Genomic DNA, 23,873 nt, shown 5'->3' on the forward strand with positions numbered 1-23,873 from the left:
AAAATGTATCCTCATAAAACTAGTTGGTGAGTTGCATAACCCTTGAGGGAGTCTCTTATACTCATAGACCAACTGGAAGTGAAAGCTGTATATTTTTATCTGCCTCATGCAATGGAACATTATAAAATCCTGAGGTCAGATCCATAGTACTAAAAAAATCAATTCCCACCCAAAGCAGCACAGCAGTCCTCCTGGTGTGGCTGGGGGTAGGCATCTTTCACCATTCAGGAATTCAAGCAATGAAAAGTAAATGCGGAGGTTGCCAATCTTTTTCCAGCACAAAACAAGAGACGTAAACTCGCTAGTTAATTTCCGAATAATTGCTCTCTCCTCCATGTCATTTCATGCCACATGCAACTTCTGATAATAGGCTGGTGGGACACATCTATATGACAACCTGAAGGGTTCTTAATCTCACCACAGTCAAGGGCTTGTCTGGAAAAGATATTCTTGTAGCAAATCACAAGCTTGCAAATAACCAGTTTGCACTGCTTTGAGACGTCACATGAGTCAAGATCAATGTTTTCCAATCCATGCTCTTTTAGCTCCTTGTACAACAAACTGATGTCATTTTGTGTGCTGACAATGCTTTGGCTACCAGAAGATACCACAGATAAGTTCTTATCTGTAAAAAAAAAAGTCTTCAAGTGCCAAACACTGGTAGACGTCCGCTATTTTGGCATTTCGTCTGAGAGTCACAGGTTTGTCACTTGGATTGATCATTTTCAGTGGCACCCAGCCATCACCCCAGAGTGGAGTGACAACCCTACCAACTAAAATGTTCTGTGGGGCAGAACGACTGCTCATCAGCTCCACCATAACAGTGCTGCCTTGGATCTAGTGCTGGACGATTTTCATGATTAATTTGGTTAATTCGATTTAATGTTTTCACACGATGTTAGAATGTTACAAATGAGACTGTACAAATTTACATTGCTTATACTTTAATTAAAATACCAACAAAACTATTCAGATTTTCAAGACGTACAAAAACGCATCTTAAAAAAAAAAACGCAGACTCTCACAGGTCTGTGCGCTGACCTCATCCACGCTCGATAGAAAAAAAAACAAAAAAAAAAACACAAAAACACTCCAAGATGGAGGCTGGCAGTGCTTCGCAGAGGAGTGAGCTCGTACCAAAGAAAGGTGGAAACATCAGTTCAGTGGTATGGAACTGAAAAGTACGGATTTGAAGTCAGATGTTGAACAAATTCACATAAAGTGTAAGTTGTGTCGAAAGACAGTTGCAACCAAATGTAGCAGTACAACAAATCTGTTCCAGCACTTACGACACAAACACCCAGTGGAATGGGAGCAATGCATGAAACAATGCGATGAAAATGCAAGCGGCCTTCCGACCCCAAAGCCTCCGCTAAAAGACAGCTAACATTAGCTGCGTCATTTTCTGTTTTGAGCTGTTGTAAGTCCACTACAGGAGTTCACTGATGCACTGTTGGGTGAGGAGTATGTGAGTGTCTCCTACCTCAAACAAGTGCTTCATCTGTTTAACAGTCAAACTGTTTAGCTGCATTCTACAGTCAAAGGAGGATGAGACTGAGCTCACCAAATAAATCAAAAGCTCCACACTTCTGTACCTCAACAGTAAATATAGTGACCCTGCCACAGATAAACTCTTGTCTATTGCTTCCCTCATGGATCCCCGGTTTCAAACATCTTACATAAAGCAAGAGAAGCTGGAAGGAATCAAAGAGCGAGCCATTACAGAGTTGATGTCTCTGCTAGCAGAGAAAAACACAGATCAGCTTGACACAACTGTTCAGATGCAACCAGCAAGCAAGCAAACTTGCAGTCAACAAGATGAACGTGAAGTTGTGCCTAAGAGGAAGAAATCATTAGCCAGCTTTTTGAAGAAAACTGTGCCACCTCCATCCACCTCCCAGTCACAAGAGGACAAAATCAAAGCTGAGCTGACTCTGGCATAGATCCTGATACAGACCCACTTCATTGGTGGAAACTGCATGAAACAAACTTCCCCAATCTAAGCAACCTTGCAAAGAAATACCTCTGTATACCTGCAACAAGTGTCGCTTCTGAGCAAGTTTTGAGTGCAGCTGGAAACATTGTTACCTGTCAGAGGGCATCTCTCAAGCCTGAAACAGTAGATAGGCTTGTGTTCCTTTCAAGAAACCTGTAAAGAACATGTGGTTTTGGACTTTCCTTAATGTGTGGAGATTATGCTTGCACAGAGAGTTGCTTTCTTGCTATTCTTAAAAGAATATCTCTAAGATGGTTCTTTTATGTTGTAATGATTGTTTTTTGTCACAAATTTTGTTGTGCTTGCACAGTTTGAGTCCTTTGAAAGGATATTTAAAAGTAACCACTATTTGCACAATTTAATAATTATAGGTGGTAATGTTAATATTTTTGCACTTCTGCAGTCTTTTAAATTAAAGTGCCAAAATGAAATCTTTTTTCAATGGCTTTATGCAAGAGCCAAATCGGAATCGAGAACCGTTAATAAATTTGAAAATAATAGATATTTCACTTTTTTGCAATATCGCCCAGCCCTACTTGGAGCCCACAATTCTTCTCAGGCAGGTTACCCCACACCTCATGCTCGTGACCAGGAGACAAGGTAACTGCATAATGGAGTCTGACAGTGTACAGCATAGCACCCACTGTGAATTGACCACTGATAACTACAGGAGTATAAAAGATGCTGTCTGAGCTGTTAACATGTGTGTTCTGTACAACTATCTTAGAAGTTTCAGGAGAACTGTCACAAAAAGCAGAATACGCAGACTCATGATCAGGGACTGCCATGAGTGTATTGTGACTAAAGCCTACATTTCCCTTCTCCTAATGTAGGCTGACTCATTTACCTAGAGTGAGGTAGATTCCCTGGTAGACATGGGAATAGACTGTGTGCTGTAGCTGCTAGGCAGTTCTGTTTGGTGGGACCTGGCGCACAAGTGTTCAGCTCTACAGTGTGAAAATGTAGTATGCAAGTGATCTTTGCAAATGCGACAGACTTGAATTTGTTGGGGGGCATTGCTGGATGTGTTATGGTGAGATTGGCAAAGACACTGCTGCCTAGTAGTTAGAACATCCAAAACCTTGGACAGCATGTCAGCCATGCGATCGAGACCGGAATGAGTAGGTGGATCTGGAGCTGATGGCTTGCGGGACTACACTGACTTCTGCTTGAGTGTCATTAGTTCCATAGTTTAATCATCTGCACACTCATTATAATCACAAACAGCTACATTGTTTTGTTTCACATCAGTAGGCGTCTTAGTAGCAGAAATCATCTGCCTTTTTTTCTCTTTCTGGAACTTATCAATCCATTCCTGTACCTCCTTAGCAGTCCACTTCCAAATGGGCTTGGTCTTGAACACAAACAAGGCCAGGGCAGTTGCAAATAAACATCATTGCTACCTTCATACCAATGTCTTCCATGTGTTTGCCTTCATCTGCATAAGGCACTCATCAGCAATGTCCATAGCTTTATTAACATGAACCCAATAATCTATGGGACACTCATTGTGTTTTAGTAGTGTCTTGTAAAAATTGGCACGTGGCATGCTAGTGTATGACAATGTACTAAGTACTGTTTCAAAATGCCATAAATTACTCAAACTTTCTAGAAGATAAAAGTCTGGCAGTGACAATGTCACCAATATGTTTACCCAGTTCTTCAACCATTGCTCCTAACTCCCTGACTGCATTATCAGAATCTCTAGCATTTAGGGTAGGCTTAAGCATAGAGAAGTACTGTATGTGTCTGTGTATGTGTGTCTGTCATGTCAATAACAACTGAGTGTTGTAAACATTCCCCTGTATCGGCAAAGTGTACTGCACCCTTGGTTTTTCCCCCAACCAAATTAGGGCTATCTTGACAATACTCTATTGCAAGTTTCCAAAATAATCTAAAGATTTAGATGAAACAAACATTCAGAAAGTTATTTACTGTAAATAAAAATAATAAAATAAATATATTTGAGAATTATAAAATAAATAATATCAACAAAAGCAAAGCAAAAGAAAGCAAAATTTCAAATTATATAAGCAAAATTCCAAGCACAAAATAAAAGTGGTCCATAAAATGTGATGAACCAGTCTGAAATGGTGGTAATTCAGCAAAAAATGAAAAAACTAAAAAATGGTTTACTCCGTCCTGGTTAATGCAAATTTGAGTGGATTACTTGAAGTACAATTCTACTCCCCTGCGACATCATAGGTCCAGAAGTAACTCACAGCAGAACCATCTGTAATGATGAGGGTGAAAGGAGGAGTCACGGCACCATTGTAACCCCGCTGTCGTGGTCCATCAATAAAGCTGCAACAAGAAGTTGGTTCTGAGCTTTTACTGGAGTCACACATGCTTGAGCCTGTTTGAGTATAATCAGAGGAAAAGCAGCAGCTAGTCAGTACTGTACTTCTCCACTCTAACAGCGTATCTTTTCAGTGGCAAAAAATGGACTGAACTTGCAGCAATTACAACATGAATCATTACAGCGTAGACTCAACTTTTCAGTATTAAACAGCTCAGCTTATATGGTAATACAATAAAATAGCAAAAAACACAAAAGGGAGCACAATACATGTGGAATATTACGCAAGGAAAATACAATATGCATACCTGTTTGAGTATAATCAGAAGAAAAAACAGCAGCTAGTCAGTATCGTGCTTCTCCACTCTAATAGCATCTCTCTTCAGTGGCAAAACCGGACTGAGCCGAATATAGTAGGAGGCTGCTTTTTATATATGCAGTACTCTCTCTGACCAGCATGTGTCGCTGTGCATCCATAGAAACATATGTTCAATTGTATTCTCTTTTAGAACTAATTTTGGCAAATTCTACTAAAATAATAATTTTACTTAAATAAAGTGTTATTTTTTCTGTTTCACATGTATGTATGTGTATGTGTGTTATGACTTGGTCTAGGTGGGGCCACAACATAAAAAAGAGACCTCTGTACCAAGGCTTTATGCAGAGTTATGGAACATTAGGGGAGGAAAGGGAAATTTTTATGAAAATCTCAAACAACAAAGCGCCAATAAGCCATAAACCAACATTCAGGCTTTCACACCAGCACAGCTCTATAGCAGAAGCAACGGAAACCATGGCAGAAGCAAAGCACCGCACTTCCTCCTGGACGTCTCCCTTTTATAGGCGGTCCCACTGGTGGTGGCTTTGGGCATTTCCCCTCTGTTCTGTAGTCAATATAGGGTCATAACAATGTGTGTATATATATATATATATATATATATACACACATATATATATATATACACACATATATATATATACACACACACACCACACATATATATATATATATATATACATACACACACACACACACATACATATACACACATATATACATACACACACACACACACACACACAGGTGCATGTGTGTGTGATGTCAGTGTTCTGATGTATCATTATTTCTCTCCCAGGCTGTATGACTGTAATCTCACAGAGAAAAGCTGTGCATCTCTGTCCTCAGCTCTCAGCTCAAACTCCTCAAGTCTAAAAGAGCTGGACCTGAGTAACAATAAACTGCTGCAGGATTCAGGAGTGGAGCTGCTCTCTGCTGGACTGAAGAATCCACACTGTAAACTGGAAAAACTGGAGTAAGATCATCAGCTTATTGCTCTGTGTGAGTGTGTGTATGTTGATCTATCAGAATAATGAGTTTTTCTCCTCTCTGCAGGCTGAATGACTGCAGTATTACAGATGAAGGCTGTGCTGCTCTGGCTTCCGCTCTAAAATCAAACCCCTCCTCTCTCCTAAGAGAGTTGAACCTGAACTACAATAAACCAGGAGAGTCAGGAGTGAAGTTGCTCTCTGACCTACTGGAGGATCCACAATGTAAACTGAAGAAAATACAGTGAGTTACTGATTAAATGTCTCTATAGACACACACACACACACACACACACACACACACACACACACACACAAAGAGAGAGAGAGAGAGAGAGAGAGAGAAACAATGTGTTGAGTATGAAGAATCTAAAGATAAGTGAACAAATACTATTATACAAATAGAACTAACATGAAACTAGTTCATTTAAATTGAAACATCATTTTAAGTGTTGCTTTATACCCAGTTAATATTTTACCTCAGCTAGTCATTGTGTACACAGATAAACTGAATTTTTAAAATAGAATTTAGAACCTGATGGTGCAAACTTTAAACATTTTGCATGCTCTATGAAGTAAATTGTAGTTAAAACTACAATTTAAATCCTGTTTTTTTTTTTTTTCAGAGAAGTCCCTGACATGACCGGACAGGTCCTAGATAGGTTTGTGTTAATGACCTATCAGTGTGAGTTCATGTCTGATGATTTTCTCCTCTTCTCTGTCTTACAGCATCTGAACACCATCCAGCTGATCTGCTCTCACACACAGAGGGTTATGAGGAGAGGATGAAGTCTTAGTACAACACACACACTCAGTATATGGTTCTACATGGTACTTTGTGTGTTTTGATTCTTATTGGTCAAATCTGTAAACACAGCTGCAGCACAGGACTGTGTGATCTTCCCATGACATCACTTCCTGTACACCAGTGACTGCACCTTCAGTGATCTGTCACATGTTGAACTGCTCATGTTAGTGGATGACCCAACATTAGTGATGAAATGGTGTACAGGAGGGAGGAGCACCAGATGTCATGGTAACAACATGATCAACACACTTCAACATGAACTCATCCTTGTTAAAATAGTGACTCCTTTTAACTCCTAAGTTGACAGAGTGTCTCATGAGAGAATGTTTTATCCTACACTTACCACTATACTCAAATAAAATAGTTGATAATTAGTTAATTGATAGACAGTTTAGTGCTTTCCTCCTAGAAACATAAGAATTCTTAATTCAGGGATTCCCCATCTTTATGTCCTGACTGAGGTGTGTCAGAGTAAGGACAATGTGCAGAACATGCCTCAATTCATTATAAAGTAAGCATTGATTGTTTCTTTATGAAAAGATGTATAATGCTTGTTAATCCTAAGAGAAAGTGGTAACCAGAGGTGTGGACTTGAGTCATATGACTTGGACTCAAGTCCTACTTGAGTCACAACTTTGATGACTTGAGACTCGACAAAACCGAGAAAGACTTGCGACTCCACTTTGATTCAAACACCAATGATTTTGACTTTGACCCAGACTTGGGGCTCATGACTTGGAAAGACTCAAGACCTAAAAGTGGAAAAAACGTGGAGAGGCATCTGACTGCAAACAGGACTCTACACAGTCAGTTACTTCTGTGAATGGATTCCTTTCCTGCCAGAAATTTGATGTACAGCAACGTCGTCAGATGTCTGTTACTGTGTTTATGCTCGGTTTATTTTATTTTGGACAACAAGAGAAGCATTAGAGTTCAAGTTTGCCTCCATAAGCTGGAAACAAAAGCATCAATGTGCCCTCACTCAGTGCTTAAACTCTGGAGGAACTCACCAGGCAAACTGACCATTTTCCTCATAGTAGCAAAACTAAAGTAACAGCTCTCTCTGTTCGACCGATTTTAACAGCTTCAGTAGGTAAAACAAGCACAACATTCACCACCAGGCTGAAGTTGACTTATTTGCCCTTTCATATTGGAATTTGTTGTTCCACCTTAAATGCAGCAGTGAGGTGCTTCAGCTTCAGACATTCACCATCATTTTGCTGTCTTTTCTGTAAACTTTGTTCAGCTCAGTCATTTTGGTTTCTGACATTGTCTAAATTTAATTCAAACTAGCAGTTGTAAAGTTTTAAATTAAGCTCAGTAGTACTTTTAAATTATTTTCATGTGTTGTTGCACTACTCCTTGTGTATACTCCTTGTGCATGCCCGTCATGGTAATCTGTGTACCATGGGATTTGCGTTTTAGTTGGAGGAGTAAATAAATAAATAAATAAATAATATACAGCCATACACTACTAATGTGCTGTCATTAAAAGTTTATAGGACTGTTACTATTATTCAGTGTTATGGCCTTAAATTAGCTCAATAATGCATACTGACTTGTTTAGGAAGATTAGGACTATTAACTTGGCACTCGACTTGAGACTTGCCTTCACTGGCTCAGGACTTGAACTGAGACTTAATACTCTAAATGACTGGTGCCTGGTTGCTTGGACCATCACATCACTCCTCACTACCAGCCACTCTGGACCCACTGCCGTTTGCTTACAGACAGAACAGATCCACTGATGATAGCCTTGACTCTACACACTGCCCTCTCCCATCTGGCCAAAAAGAACACGTATGTGAGAATGCTGTTTTTGGACTACAGCTCAGCATTCAACACCATCATGCCCTCAAGGCTGGATATTAAGCTTCAGGATCTGGGTCTGAACAGTTCTCTGTGTAGCTGGATCCTGAACTTCCTGGTGGGCTGACACCAGGTGGTAAGGATGGGCAACATCACCTCCTCCTCACTGACCCTTAACACTGGAGCTCCTCAGGGCTGTGTGCTCAGCTCTCTCTTGTATTCTCTGTACACCCACGACTGTTAAGCCAGACATAGCACCAATGTCATCAAATTTGCAGAGGACACCACGACTGTAGGCCTGACCCCCAATGACAACGAGGAGGCCTACAGAGGGGTCAGCTTCCTGACACACTGGTACCAGGAGAACAACCTCTCTCTCAATGTCAACAAGACCAAGGAGCTCATAGTGGACTTCAGGAAGCAAGAGAAAGTGCACACCCCTCATCACCATCAATGGAGCCACTGTAGAGGGTCAGCAGCTTCAAGTTCCTTGGTGTTCACATCTCAGAGGAACTGACATGGAGCAAACACACCACATGGGTGGTAAAGAAGGCACAACAGCACATCTTCTACCTCAGGTGGTTGAGGAGGTTTGGCATGAACCCCTGTGTCCTCAGAACATTTTACACATGTACTGTGGAGAGCATTCTAACAGCTCCATCACCACCTGGTATGGAAACTGCACTGCCATTCGAGCAGAAAGCTCTGCAGAGGGTGGTGCGGACAGCCCAGCACATCATCAGGGTCCAGCTTCCAAACCTCCTGGATTTACATACAGCCGCTGCCTGAGGAAGACCAGGAGGATTCTGAAGGACTCCACCTACCCAAGCCACTGTCTGTTCTCACAGCTGCCGAGCAGCAGGAGGTACAGAAGCATAAAGTCCAGAACCAGCCTTTTCTTCCTCCGGGCCATCAGGCTGCTGAACAGTAGTGCTGGTATATCGGTCTATAGGCCTGTCACTACACCTCTGAGTCATCATCATGATGATCTCCATGGACAATGTACACCTCATCCACACCTCAAACAGACTCACTCTGATCTTACTGCACCTTCGATCTAGCAAATCTATACTTACACATATGTAGATTGACATCTTGCACATCTTCTATCCATATCTTGTATAACATGGAAGATTTTCCTATCAATATTATGTTCTCTGTGTGCCCTGCATCTCATTTATTTATCCACCTCAGACTTACCAATTGCACATATGGAAATGTGTACAGCTGTACATAGTTTTATTTCATAACTTATTACTGTACAAACTGTACATTGGAAATAGTGCAATACTAGTGTATATTAATGTGTATATTGTGTATATATTAGAGTCTAATGTGTATTTCTTTATTGTTATGTATAAGAAAAGATATGCATTAGACTGTAATATATTTTTCTAACTCTAATATTTATGTTTCTAACATATATTAGAAATTTATATATATATATTCACTCACCTTTGCACCTGTGTAATGTGATGTGACAAACGTGATTTGATTTGATTTGATTTGATCTGATCTACTGGTGAAGAAAAATAACTAATTTTCAGCAGGAGAAAAAGTTGAATTTCCAAAATCCTGTGTATCTATTAATAAACGTTTTGAATATAATTAATTTTTTAAAATATCAACATAAATTGTATTTATCTAATAAAAGTGGTATATTAGGACAATACAAATCTTAATTAAATAGCCTATTTTGGTAACAAAGTATGCAGAGAAACAGATGGACTACAGTCTGTAATTGTAGAACTACAAAGTGCACCTATATAGTAAGTGGAGCTGATAAAATGGACAATGAGCGTAGAAACAAGGAGGTGGTCATAATGTTATGCCTGATCGGTGTAAGCTCTATAGGTATGAGTATGATGTTGCAGCATGACAGAAGTACTAGTATAAATTACATGAACAGAATAAAATCAGTGGAGCTGCTAGCAGTAGGCTGATGTGTATTAACTTGCTTTATGCATGCATTAACACATTTATCCCTAATATATTCAGATGTTGATTAAAGTCTATTACCTTTATATTCATATATTGTTACATGCCGAGTTAATGCTGAGTGATTTAATGTTATGATTGTTTTTATGACATTCATTTTTTCCTGATCAATGAATAATTACTTTCTAATTAATTATTCATTAGCCTTAACTATTGTCTGATCATGTACCCTTACTATAAAGTGTTACAGTTAAAACTTTTCATAAATATTTCAAGTGACTGTGCATACTGTTTGTTTAAATATCATTAATTTATTTATATATACATACATACATACATACATACATACATGTAATACATAGAGATGTTTTCACAGTGCTAGATACCATTACTGCCCCATTTAAAAACACCTATTAAAAACTATCTTTACTTAAAGCATGCCTGAAGCCCACAAAACATTTTAGGAATATATTAGTATCAAATATTCAAATATGAGTTGAAGACATGCTTTACTTACTTGCCGTAAACCTCAGCGAAACCTTTGACCTGTCCCAAAGTCCACACTTGCAGTTTTTGTTTGTGCTAAAGTGTACACTAATGTGATGTGTTTCCAAATTTATCAAGTGTGCAAGCACTTGTTAAGACCACAAGTGTGCAGATATATATTGTGTCTTGAGATGTTAATATAAGTAGAATGTCCCTTGTGAAAAAGCCAAATGCTTTAATATAAAGTCTAATAGTTTTAGTCTTCAACTTTATGTTCCAAGTATATTTTTAACTACTGAATCAATATTTTAGAATACTTTGAAAAAGTATAATTCATGTGGGTGTGCTAATTTCGTACTAAATATATACTTCATATAAATATATACTGTGCTTATTTTATGATAAAACTATACTTTTGCAAAGTGTGTCCTTGGATTATGTGTTACTGTTGTACTAAAATATATTTTAATGAAGTTTGCCTAAAAACACAATTTATTTTTGTTTTAAAACAGTGCTTCATCAAATTATGCTTACAATGAATGTGCTTTATGCTTAAACTATACTTTCACAAAAATAACACGTGTTAAATATGTGCTTCAACAAAGTATACTTGAAAAAGTTTAAGTTTGTGTTGAAAATGTGCTTCATTAAATTGCAATCGACTGTGCATATTTAATGTGAATAGATTTTACTCTTCCTGAAAACTTGACATGACTTTCCCTTGTGAAAAAGTATACTTAAGTAGTGCTTAGTTATATACTGAAGACATGTTATATTGGAACCAATAATTTGCACTAAATAGCTACTAAATGTACTAATATAAGTCATGCTTTATCTATACTAAATATACTAGTCATGTTAAATTATACTCGAGTAGTGAAAATAAGTATACTAGTCTGTGCTGCCAAACTGAACTCTGAAAATACATTAAAAATGTTCTAAAATTAACTGTATATCAATTTATGTAGATCCAGTATATAATTATATTTACAAATACTGTACAATCAAGTATTTTCAAACCATTCCTGTGCTTACTTATACTGCAGTGTACTCAAATACATGATTAGCATACCAACTTAGCACACACTGAAATACACTCTGCCTTTAATAAATGCACAATAATAAATAAATCGTCACACCCTGGCCACCACCTGTTCCAGCTCCTTCCCTCAGGCCAGTGCTTCAGCCAAATGAGGATCAGGACATCCAGGCTACAGCTTCTACACACAAATCATCACCCTCTTAAACAGTTAATATTACACAAAAACAATATTCCAGCTTCTAAACTGCACATCTAAATATATTAGTATAAATTATCACACTCAACATTCCATCCTCTGAAACTACCGTCACAGACCAGTGTTTTATTCTAGCATCTTACTTACCTGCCTTATTACCCCACTTATTGGACTGTTACCTCATTGATCCCTTTCTTTGCCACTATGTCCACTTTAACTGCTGCTGCACTCAGCACTTTAACTTAAGTCACATATTTTGCACAATGTAAGGTATGACTGTGTGTGTGTGTGTGTGTGTGTGTGTGTGTGTGTGTGTGTGTGTGTGTGAGATGTATTCCTATATTTTATTTTTTTTTATTTATTACATGTAAATGTTTGATACTGTGCATGGTGAGCTCCTGTAACCAAAACCAAATTCCTTGTATGTGTAAGCAAACCTGGCCAATAAAGCTGATTCTGATTCTGACATTAATGACTATGTTAATAACATGCCCAGCTGTCACTGTGTCTTAAGATGTCTTGACAGTATTTATAAGATGTCTTTAGACATTTTCTTATGCCAAGACGTCTCAAGAACGTCTTAAGACGTATGAGTGAAGACACTGTCTTTGTCTTGAGACATGAAAGTTAACGTCTTAAGACAAAGAAGTAATTATTTTGTGTGTTGAAGATGGGGCATGACTTAAGACATCACTTTGTCTTAAGACACAGAGATGTTGTGTCTTAAGACAGTTCAGTTGAGTCCAAAGACTGGTCCATTATAAAAAGTCCTGTGGTATGAGTGTGGTATTCCTGTGATACTGCCAAACTGAACATTACAGAGGATTACCAGGATTACCACAGCACTGCCTACTGTACAATATAATGAGAATATAACAAGTATGTCCTCAAGAAACAGCCTGCTGTTATGACATGGTTTTTGTGTGATATTACTAAAAGAACATTCACTAAGGTTTTACTTGCTGTACTTTTTTTTGTATGTTTTGTTTTTTGATTATTGCAGAAATGTGTTTATAGTAGCAAAACAGCAAAAGAAAAAATAAATTCTTAAACCATTTACCTTACCTTAAAATGTTTTAACTTGTTTCCTTATATCACTGAACACAACATTGATCTATTTTCAAATGTACAATTGTGACCAGAGACAACAAGCTAGGAACCAAGATAAAACAACTTTGAACTAATAGGAAGTAAATGTACTTAACAGCTAACCTGTGTACTTTAGAGATCACATACCACCAAAACTTAATGCAGAAAAGCCCTTGGTTCACTCTCTTCAACATCTACACTTCTGTTTATTTTCTCAATTAGATCAGTGCTGCCCAAAGTTAGACCATTAGGACTTAATTTGGCCCAACAGAAACAGAGAACAAACTTTTTAATATACTACATATAACTCAAAATTATTATCTCCAGGTATTTGGAAAACACGAACAATAATAAACAAATGTATTTGAGTAGTAATATAAAGACCTGTATTGTTTCACCACGTAAAATTACATAATAAACAGATTTTTGTTTAAATGTCCAACTTCATACTTTGACTTTAATATATTAAGACATGGCCTCCAACAATGCTTTGTATAATAATGCTGTACAGCTGTCTTATGTATTTCAAAAGTTTGCAGTTTTCTATTCTGTGTGTAGATTAAAAACAAACAAACAAACAAACACAAACAAAAACAAAACCGCACAGCTCATTCAGTACAGAGAGGCGCGAACCCGAAAAAAAGATCTATGGGAGGACAAACAAATGACTGGCGGCAGTTTGAGACCAATCGGAGAGCGGGACTCCACCGCTTGGACGTTCGGTTTTGAAGCGCGAGCGCTCTCCACCGTTCCTCCTTTTAAAGCCAAATGCGACCGTTACAGCCGTTTACAGTGAGCGAGTCTCTCAGGTCGCTAACGCGGGCAGTTTAATCGAGTTTGTTTAGCGAGTGTTAAACCTCGATAAACCTCGATAACAGTCTCTTACACTCCTTACTGAGACAGCGCCGCCTGCCAGGTGACACTTTCAGCTCCCACAAAAGGAGGATTTTCAGCTGCATAGTTAGCTAACTAGCTGACTAGATTGAGTGGAATGGCGACTGGAGTGGCGACTACAACGGTCAGAATTTGCTTTTAAAAGGTGAGTAGTGACCGAATGAGATAAGCAGCCTCACTAACAGTCAGCTGGAGTAAACAGTTTTCTCTGTATTTCTGGGTGGATCTGCCGAGTGAAGACCAGTGTTAGGTTAGCGTATGTAGCTAGCTAACCTAGCTAGCGGCTAATCCGTCAGATGTCGCTAAGCACCCGCTCCCAGCAGCGCACTGTAAACATACTCATGCCCAGCTTCAGCTCTGTACAGCTGTCTCATCCCAGCAGTGAAGCCATGGAGGCTCATAAGGTCATAAGGAGTATAGACAGGTGAGACACTGTGTGCTTGTGTGCAGCAGAATCAGTCAGTGGAAGCATTGAGGTAGCTGGAACAAATGAAGGGGTGTCTCAGAATTAAATCTAAGACTGATCACAGGGCAGCAGGGTCAGCACACTGAACAATACAACAATGAGACTGAACACAGTCCGTCAGTCTGTGTGGTTCAGAGAGGGTAGTAATGATCTTAATTTGCTCAGTTACATTTACTCCAGTAACGTCTTGGTGGATTTGTACTTTCTAGAGTATTTTTAAAATGTATTATTTGTGCTTTAGATTAATAAACTACATTTTACTCAGCTACATTTTAGTCAGTAATATATAATGACCAGTTTGTTTTATGTTTAAGTTCATCGTTATGCTTTGCTGTTATTGTTTTGCTGCATTTACCTCATGTGTCTGTTTTGTTTTAGATGTTTCTCATTGGAAATCATTTGAAGCTGAGCAACTGGTGAGACTCAAGTTTTAATTTTTTAAATAAAACTATATGAATGTCAGACAGATGTTTAGATTTGGTGGGTATTCCAAACAAATATAATTCATGAAGTATTTATTGTAATACAGAAGAGCAGAATGTTTAGGTAAAGCTGGGTTACAGTACTCAAATATCTGCGCTTTGTTCATTCAATTTATTAGTATGTTATTTGCCATTACAGCTGTGTTCAAAATATCGATATGGCAATATCACCAACACTGTATCAATATATATGAATTTACTTCTTCATGGAGCTTTAATGTGTAATACTGCAAGTCTCAGAGCGCTACAATTTATAGCATAAAGCATGTGGTAAACATGATCTAATAGAGTTCAGCTCTTATTAATAATCATTTCATGTAATAATTCTCTGTGAGAGAGATTAGAGACATTGAACTCTTCAAACGTCTGGTTCTTGTCACTGTGAACAGCTCTGACTCTGTAAGTTTTTCCACAGTGGAACATTTCATATCAAACTACTTTTTTGCATCTTACTTAATGATGAAATTGTGCTTGTGTGTAATTCTCCTTTAACACAGCTTTTAACAGATACAGATATCAGTACTAAGCTCACACCTGCCTCAACAGCAAATGATCATTTCTGTTGCATGTTGACTTTGGCATGTTAGAGGATGAAAACAATAGAATTGTGAATTATCTAATCAACTTTGTTGTTTTCAATCCTTCCAAAGGAACATCCTCTCTTTGGGCCTCATCCAGTATGGTGGCAGTCCATATCATTCTCAACACTCAACTGTGCTCTTACCCAAGTGGCCTCATCCTGATGCTTCTTTCATTACACTGAACATCATTGTCTGAACATCAGCTATGCGTGTGAGCAGGGTGCCACACTGGAGTTCATGCATAGGTATTATTTAAAGCCTTGTCACATTTCTTTGTGTACTAAATGCCTGAGTTGATTTTAGATGACTAAAATTATGTATACTGTACATTATATTCTACTTATAAAGAGAATATATAATGCTTTCCCTTTCATTTATTGTGTTATGTAGCTTTTTGTGTGTGTAAGATACAAAGCTGAAAGTATAGGCCAGAGGGAGAAACTCTCTCCCACAGAAACCACTTTTCTCAGCTGCCTGAGGGCTGGAGTTCCCCAGCCCTTTTCCTTCGTTACAAGATGATGTAATCCCATAACACAATCCTTATTGCCCACCTACCAGCAAGCTTGGCACGCCCTCACACAACGCAACGCATCTGCCGGAGGCCGTGTACTGGCGGATCAGTCAGAACCAAGTGAGCGAGCTAACAAATCTGAGCGTACCGGGCTCATCAGGAAGGAGGGGCTTAAAGACACAGGAGCTCTAACAGAGCGTTTCAGACAGAGGGTGAGTAGAGATTTACAGTATGAGAAAAATAATGTGTTTCTGCAACACTGAAGCATGTAAATGTATTATAGTCGACCACAAAAATAAAATTGTGAACATTGGAAATTAGCATAACAGGTCCCTTTTAAATTCAGCCTGCTTGTGTATGCAGATCCAAAAGTAATTTCAAATTTATTGTCTTAAAATTGATTTTTTAACAGATGCATTTTCCTCATATCTCTGACAAAGAAGACCAACACTGAGAAAAAACAGAGGAAGAAGCGACGGGCTGTGAATCTGACAGTTCTCTCACTCATCACGGATTTAACTCTGAAAGGAGATATCGGTAATGTTAGCAGTGTGATATCAGTAATGTTAGTGTTCAGGCATTACGGCATGGACATATGCACATCGAGTTATCTGTGTCCTGTTTCCTGTGTCCACAGCTTGACTCTATTCCAGCTACCAGCACATCTGAGTCTGGTATTAATTGTTTGACAGCTGATCATTATCTGGCTCAGGTATGTTAGGAGTGCTGCTGGGGTTCAGACCTCTGTATTACTCTGTTGGTCAGTTTTTCTTTTTAGTCCATATGAATTGTCTTAAAATTGTTTCCCATCATTTATAATTGTTCGTAGTACTATTTTGCTAATAACTTTAGCATAACTTATATATGGAATAACAGCAGACCTTAGAATCAGATTCATTGGTTTGTGGAACTGTGTATTTATTGCAGTATATTTCAAATTTCTACACAAAGTCAGTTAACATGTTTTTCCCCGTCTGTAGAACATATCAAGTGTGATGACGCTATTGTACTATGCATATACACAGAAATTTCAATGCATCCGGATTGGCTTAAGTGTCACTCATCAAAATCAGCAGCTCCTACTGGAGATGTTTTAGCTTTACATAAAATTTAGTAGTGTGTGCAATACAATAAAACACACTGGACTTAGAAAAATGCATAAAATGAAAGAATAATTATGAGTGTTGCCAACATTCAGTTAAATGTAAGAAATTTCTAAACCCACACAGTATTTTAAGTGAACTGTCTGTGGTGCAGTTCAGGGTGATCATGTTATCTAACACCTTAGGAATTCAAACAGTGCTGCGAGGGAGTTTCTGTTTAATGTTCTGACATCACAACACAGACTGCTGAAGATGAACAACTTTAATGTTAAGCTATCTTAAATGTAACTCTGTACTGACTGTCTATGCAGCTATTTTTCATGATGATAGAACTCTAAACTTGATGTACTGTGATACATACTGCTATTGCTGCTTCCAAGTCTCCCAGCTGAAAATAAGGCAAGTTTTTTAGCCTACCTAGCACAAAGTCAGACATGGCTCCCCTAAAAACGAGTATGAAGGACATCGATATTAATCTTGTTTGCTCATGCTGGAAAATCTCTTTGAGAATAATTTATAAATAATTAATGAATGTCAATCACCTGAATCTATGCTACTAGCTTTGCTATCTAGTGAACTGTTCGAAGCTTAGTCAGTTAGCTTTAGTTACAGTAACAGTGTTAGATACATTTACTTAGCTGCATGTACTTAATGTACAGATTTGTAATTTGAGTAAATTCAGATGATAATTAAGTAGCTTATGTATGTGAATAAAACTATTTACGTTTCATATTGAAATCTTAATTCTGGTTTTCATTTTGCTGGTTCAGCTCTTGTTTTGCTTTAACGTTTCTCACACCTGTCAAGCATTCGGCTAGTCAGCCAACGAACTACAATCACCAGAATACACTGGGGAATCAGGAGACAGAGCTGTTTCCTTCGCTGGCCAGTAATGACTCAGACTCCATTTCCCAGAATCCTCAGCCAGCTCACATGACTCCGCAGAGATCCTCATCATCCTATCACCGATCAAGATCACCTGAATACTAATGCAGTGCACCTGTGTGTTTGTGTCACATGACTCAGATAGGTAGTATTTTAGCATGGGCTATAGCTAGAATCATTGCGAGGTATTGCTTTCCTTTGAGAAACTACTGAGCGTTCTTGCAGTTATTATCTATTGTGTGTATGACCTTCTGCTTTCTGTTTTCTCTGACTCTGACTTTGCCTGGTTTATGGTAGCCATTTCTCTACTGCTGTTTATATTGGAACTCACCCATGCCTGTTTGCTGACTACGTTATACTTGCCTGAGTCCACAAGTAAAGCTTCATTTGTGTTTTTTAACCACGAGCATCTGCTGACTGGTCATATGTTACAACACCTGTGACTTTCAAGCTTTAACATTTTATTTTGGACCTAAAGGATATCAAAAAGAAAATAGCACCTAACAAACTGCTAAATGCTTTAAGTAATATTTTTAAGGCTTTTGGAAGTTCTTATTGAATAATACTTATACCTTTGCTCCTACTGTTCAAGTTGTAGGCTAAACGAGACTTCTTGTTGAGTCATTATTTTATTAAAGTAACTTGAAGGTTATAGTAATGCTTTCACTTGTATGGGTTAAGTTTGCTTTACACACCTCTGACAAATTCCTATTGATAGTTGCTTATGAAACGTGATCAGTGATATGATCAATTTACTGTTTCCATGAAGCCTTTTTTAATTCAATACGTAAAAACATGCACAAAAAATGTGGATGGAAACCCAGCTAGTAACACTGTCCTTGTTCAGTAATGACATATAGCATGTTTTAAAGAACTTACTTTGCATTTTCAGCTGGTAAGGATGATGCTTGTGTATTTTTGTTTTTCATTTTTTTCCCCACCGGTTAACTTTATGGAGTAAAAATCAGCATTGTTTGTTCTATTCAAAGACAGGAAATGGCAGCAGTTCACATAGTTTAGGTAATGATTAGACAGTTTGGTATTCAGTCACATTCAGAATTATTGACCTAAAGTTTCTGTGCTGCACGGAGTGCCATTTCTAGGACTGTGTAAATAGGGTGTTGAGGGGCAGCTGAGACTACTTTAGGGGTTCTAAAGACCAGAAACACAAAATTATATACAATTATCAAAAATAACCCACAGTTAAAGAATATTTGTAGATATTGTTACATTTTAAGTTAGCTAATAGGCCATTCCAATTATGAGCTTTTGGAAGTTATTATTTTGAATGACAATTTCTGATTAAAAGATAAATTGATTGTTGATGGATTTCATGTAATTTATTGAACACTGATAGCTGCTAGTTAGCTCTGATCTCATTAACTCGCCAGAAATGTTTTACCAACACAAGACGGGAATGACTGCACAAATGAGACTTCCAGAAAGCTCATGGAGAAGAGAAAATGTGCACTGAACTTACTAACAGATGAGTAGAACTATTTTATTCAGACAGTTACATGCAGGAAAACTTGGGTTGGCAGCATGGTGACTAGTTATGTATCAGGTGTGGTCAGAACAACTATGTCCACCATCTGTTTGTTGTCCTTATGTTCATTAATTCTACATAACAATAGCATCAAAATGATTAAAACCCCTTTCCTTTACTACAGTATGTTTTGCTACTTTGATAAGACGTTAGCTAATTTTGCTGCTTTTTCACTTGTAAAACATGGTTCAATTTTTCCACTGGTTAAGTATTTAGCAATTTAATATAGCTCCTTGGCTCCCGTGTGCAATATTAGAGACAACATCCAAAAGTGTGAACGGTTTTGAAGTATTTTTACTTCTGACTATGTAGGTCTTTTCCACCCTGTGTTTCTAATTTGGTTACTTCTTTGCATATCTGAATACAGATGATAGTTATATTTTGTTTTTCTTTTTTCTCTCTTTCTAGTGGCCTAGCAGTCATGCAGATTTTGCAGTACTGTCCTTTGTAGAAAGAGAGACATCATGAAACATGAACTACATGACTGTCCAGCACGGAACCAGGAACAACTGTGCCAAAGACTTTTAAAGACAAGGCATCACACCCCTGATGATGATCTTCTGACACCAGAGGGGCTTTCCTAGTCAAGAACCTGTGGACTGTGTTTTTAACTATTGTGATAGTGATGATCAGTTTAAAGCTTGAGGAACCAACCAATAGAGCTTTTGAAGCCTTTTGTTAAAACCAACCACAGTAAAATGGTGTGCTATGGTGTTGAGTACCACACTGGAAGAATCAAACTGTGGACAGCACCAAAGAAAAGAACAAAACAAAACATAACCATGCTTACCTACTCTGAAATAAAAAGTACTTAGCTTTGGTTTCCTTTTGTAGGTAAGCTAACTAATCTACACCTCCCTGGCCAGAAATCAAAAGTACATGTGGTGGTGTTCTCTGACCTGGGGAACTAGACAGAGTAGACTTCTACATGGTGTGAATGTACACATGTGGCACTCTTACCTGTTTGGAACCCCAGGTGGTACAAATAATCAAACAATCTCTTGTAAAACAAAAGTTAAAAGTGTACAGGTACAGTACCAACTAAAGCACTTTCCCAACACATGAGACAAAGCCTTGTACACCAAGTTAAAAATAGCACTGACAAAATACCTAAAACAAAAGCAGGTTCCTAACACAAGAGATTTAAAAACACAAACTGAAACACAGCACACATGTGATCAGTCCTCCCTCTCCAGCCAGCTTGAAGGCTTCCTTTTAAAGCTTAAGCTCTTCCCCCTAGTTACATCAGACAGGCCTCTGATTGGTCAGAGATCCTCCTCACATGACTAATTGCAAAGCAGCTACACCTGTGAAGGGAGAGACTGGGAGAGAGACACAAATACAAAAAACCCAAAATATATGTGTTTGAAGGTTACATATGTAACACTGCAAATATTATTATGTACTACTGAACCAGTATTACAAGAGCACAAGACGGAATCAGAAAAAATATTTGACTGTATTTGTAAATATGCTACTTATATATTGGGACTTCATAATTTCATATAGTAATTATATAAGTAAAGAGCACAATGTTGGTATGACAAAGATACTTTTAGCGCAGCTTAAATGTATTTTAGAGTTCAGTTTGGCTGCAGAGATGATTATACATAAATTATACCTTAAGACTGTGGAAAATAACGCATGACTAGTATACCTGGTATAGATAAAGCATGACTTAAATATATATCAAGAACACACTGGCAGTGATTTAGTACAAATTATTGGTTCCAAAATAGCATAACTTCAGTGTATAGCTTTGCTAACAGAACTGTAGTATACTTTTTTTTTCACAAGTGTTAGTCGATGAGGCATCCAGCACTTCAGAGAGAGAGAGACAGCTCTGATGTGAGGTAAGGACAGTGTGATGGTTTAGGACAGTGTTCCTCACTCCCAGTCCCACCTGATCAAACTCACTCAGCTCATTATGAAGCCCTTCATGATCTTCATCAGGTGTGTTGGAGCAGGTAAACACTAAACTGTGCAGAGCTGCAGATCTCCAGGACTGGCAGTGAGGATCACTGGATTAGGATTAAATTTTATGCTTCACTCTTACAGTTTTTTTATTGTATTGGTCTTGTGTTTCAAATTGAACACATTTCAGTGTATTGAAAGATGTTTTTGGTGCGAGTTGTGATGATTCTGCCTTGTTCCTCAATTCACAGTGTCCAACAGAAGAAATCAAAAATGACCAGCATAATTCATTTGGAGAAAATATTCAAGGTATTTCTATGTGTGAAAATCTTATAAAAACATGCATTTCTAAAAACCATAAACTGTGATAAAAGGTATTGTTTTCACTCTCTATTATGGTTCAATTTAATTATTTACTTGGGTTAAAATATTTTACCATTTTTTTTCTTCAGTTATCAGTTTATATCAGGATTATATTCAATCAGGATTGTAGTTTAATCTTTGATAATGGACAGCGACTCTGTGTTTTTATTAATGGAAGGGAAAGCTTTAAATGCAGATCATAATTATGAATGATCACTTTAAAAAAATCTTTTATAAAGAGATGAAGTGAGTGTTCCTTTTCCATGTCTGTTTATCAACTAAGAACTGCAGCATGTCAAAATTAAAGCCCCTAATAGCAAGGCATGACACAGCTCGTCAGAATAAAAGCCGGAGATGGAACTAGTCAGACTTAGTAAAGAAACAGGTGGAAGTGAACATAAAGTGCAAAAACATAGCAAACACAGTCTAAAGGGAAGAGATAAAAGGCAGAGTTGAACAATATGGGAAAAATGGCTGATACACAAAAAAACCATACATGAGAGTGTACACACAGTAGCTCTAAAATCAGTAGCAATTCCTCACAAAGAAAGCAGGCCAGCTAATTTAAATAGGGCAAGAAAAAAGTGTAACAAATCAGTATTCAGGTGAGAAAAATCTGTGATAAGCTGATTACTGAGAGGTATGAGTCACATGGTCTCCCAGGGAGTTCTGGGAGATGGAGTCCATGACAAAATTCTGAGGAATTCAGTATTCTGAGGAACTACAGAGCTGAAAGAATTCTGTTCTGTTCTCAAGCACTGAAATTCTGTTGTGCGTCACAACAGCTTTATCAGCAAATAACTATTTCAGACTTTGCATTTTATCTGTTTTTTGAAAGCTGAAAAGTATTTTTTGAAATGTTAAGCTTATAAAATTATTATTAAAATATTTCCCATTTAGTTAGACTTTGTAGCACTAAAACAAATGAGAAGAATATGAATGAATGCGAAATACATGCTAAAGGAACTTAAATTAAAAAAAAAATCATAGTTACCAAAATTACACTGTACACACTCCTCCCTTGAAAGCTCCTTCAGAAGCTCTGCCCACAAACTCAGGCATTGCCAAGTCAAACAACACTGGGTTAGCAAACTTGTTTTTTTAAGTGTTCATGGCCATAAAACCTTTTGCAAATATTGTATGGACAAATACCATGATATAATGTTAGAGCAAATAACCATACAGCAAATAATGTAACTAACATTATGTTAGTTATGGGTTAGCAAACTGTCACTACAATTGCTGCTATGAAGCTGACTAGCTGCTATCACAAACATTAACAAACGGGACAAAACAGTACTGGCCTATTGGTTCTGTGGAACAGCAAAAATAAGTTAACATTGCCCAGCTGTCAAGCAGAAACATAGTGACCTCCTCATCCCTTTACATGCCTTTCAACTCTTGATGAAGCTGAATTCAGCTTTATTTTTTTACCAGCTTCTTGTTTGAATATTACTGTTCCACCTTAAATGATGTGGCAGTTACATTCAAGCACCTTAGGTGCAGAACAAAACTACTGCATGATTTAATGTGGAACAGGAAAATGCATAAATGCATATAAGAAGCCAACTTCTGCTTTGAGGAATATCAGGTGGAAGAATATTTGGACTGCACTCCGCCATCTTACATACACAATGCTGCATGGGTGGTCACTGTCTTTGTCTCTTGGAGAAGGCAAAACAAAACGTGGAGAGGTCAATGATGAACATGAGGTCAGACAGATTGAGACAGCATCCAGGAGACCAGCAACACAGGAGAAACCCATCAAATGCAGTGACCACTTTAAAGACAGACCCATCAGAACTATGCTGACAAAAGGAGTCAAGAAGAGTGCAGAAGTTCATTCTGGACTGGGCTGAAGAAAAAGCAAATCAGGACGCCCTCTTCATATTTCCATTTCCTTTTAGGGAGCTGCATTTGAGAGGAGAAAAAAACAAAAAAAAACTGAATTAAGATCAATAGACTGGTGCTTACAAAAACTTTATGTTACAGGATGGCAGGGAGGAGTGCAGAGAGGGAAACCTGTGAGAAAGGGTCTTAAATGAATTTAATGAGGTGATGGAGTGATTGTGCACGTTGGGGTGGCTCAGAGTGAATGTAAGGGGTTGAAAATCTTAATAAAGATGCATCAACACCCTT

The 23,873-nt window shown here is 37.9% G+C and overlaps 2 protein-coding genes across 6 annotated transcripts in view; one reads left to right on the forward strand and one right to left on the reverse strand.

The window, feature by feature from the left end:
• LOC118799348 (NACHT, LRR and PYD domains-containing protein 12-like) overlaps positions 1-7,562 on the forward strand; it is a 51,758-nt gene extending 44,196 nt beyond the window's left edge. Inside the window, exons 10-12 of the mRNA XM_036559133.1 lie at positions 5,432-5,608; positions 5,689-5,865; positions 6,351-7,562. Coding sequence (XP_036415026.1) covers positions 5,432-5,608; positions 5,689-5,865; positions 6,351-6,357 — 361 coding nt within the window. The 3' untranslated portion in view covers positions 6,358-7,562. The remainder of the gene's footprint in view (positions 1-5,431; positions 5,609-5,688; positions 5,866-6,350) is intronic.
• The window catches only part of fbln2 (fibulin 2), a 390,205-nt gene that overhangs the window by 187,323 nt on the left and 179,009 nt on the right, over positions 1-23,873 (reverse strand). The gene's annotated exons all lie outside the window — the stretch shown is intronic.

The sequence above is a fragment of the Colossoma macropomum genome, unplaced genomic scaffold (assembly GCF_904425465.1).
Source record: "Colossoma macropomum unplaced genomic scaffold, Colossoma_macropomum, whole genome shotgun sequence".
Taxonomy (NCBI): Eukaryota; Metazoa; Chordata; class Actinopteri; order Characiformes; family Serrasalmidae; genus Colossoma; species Colossoma macropomum.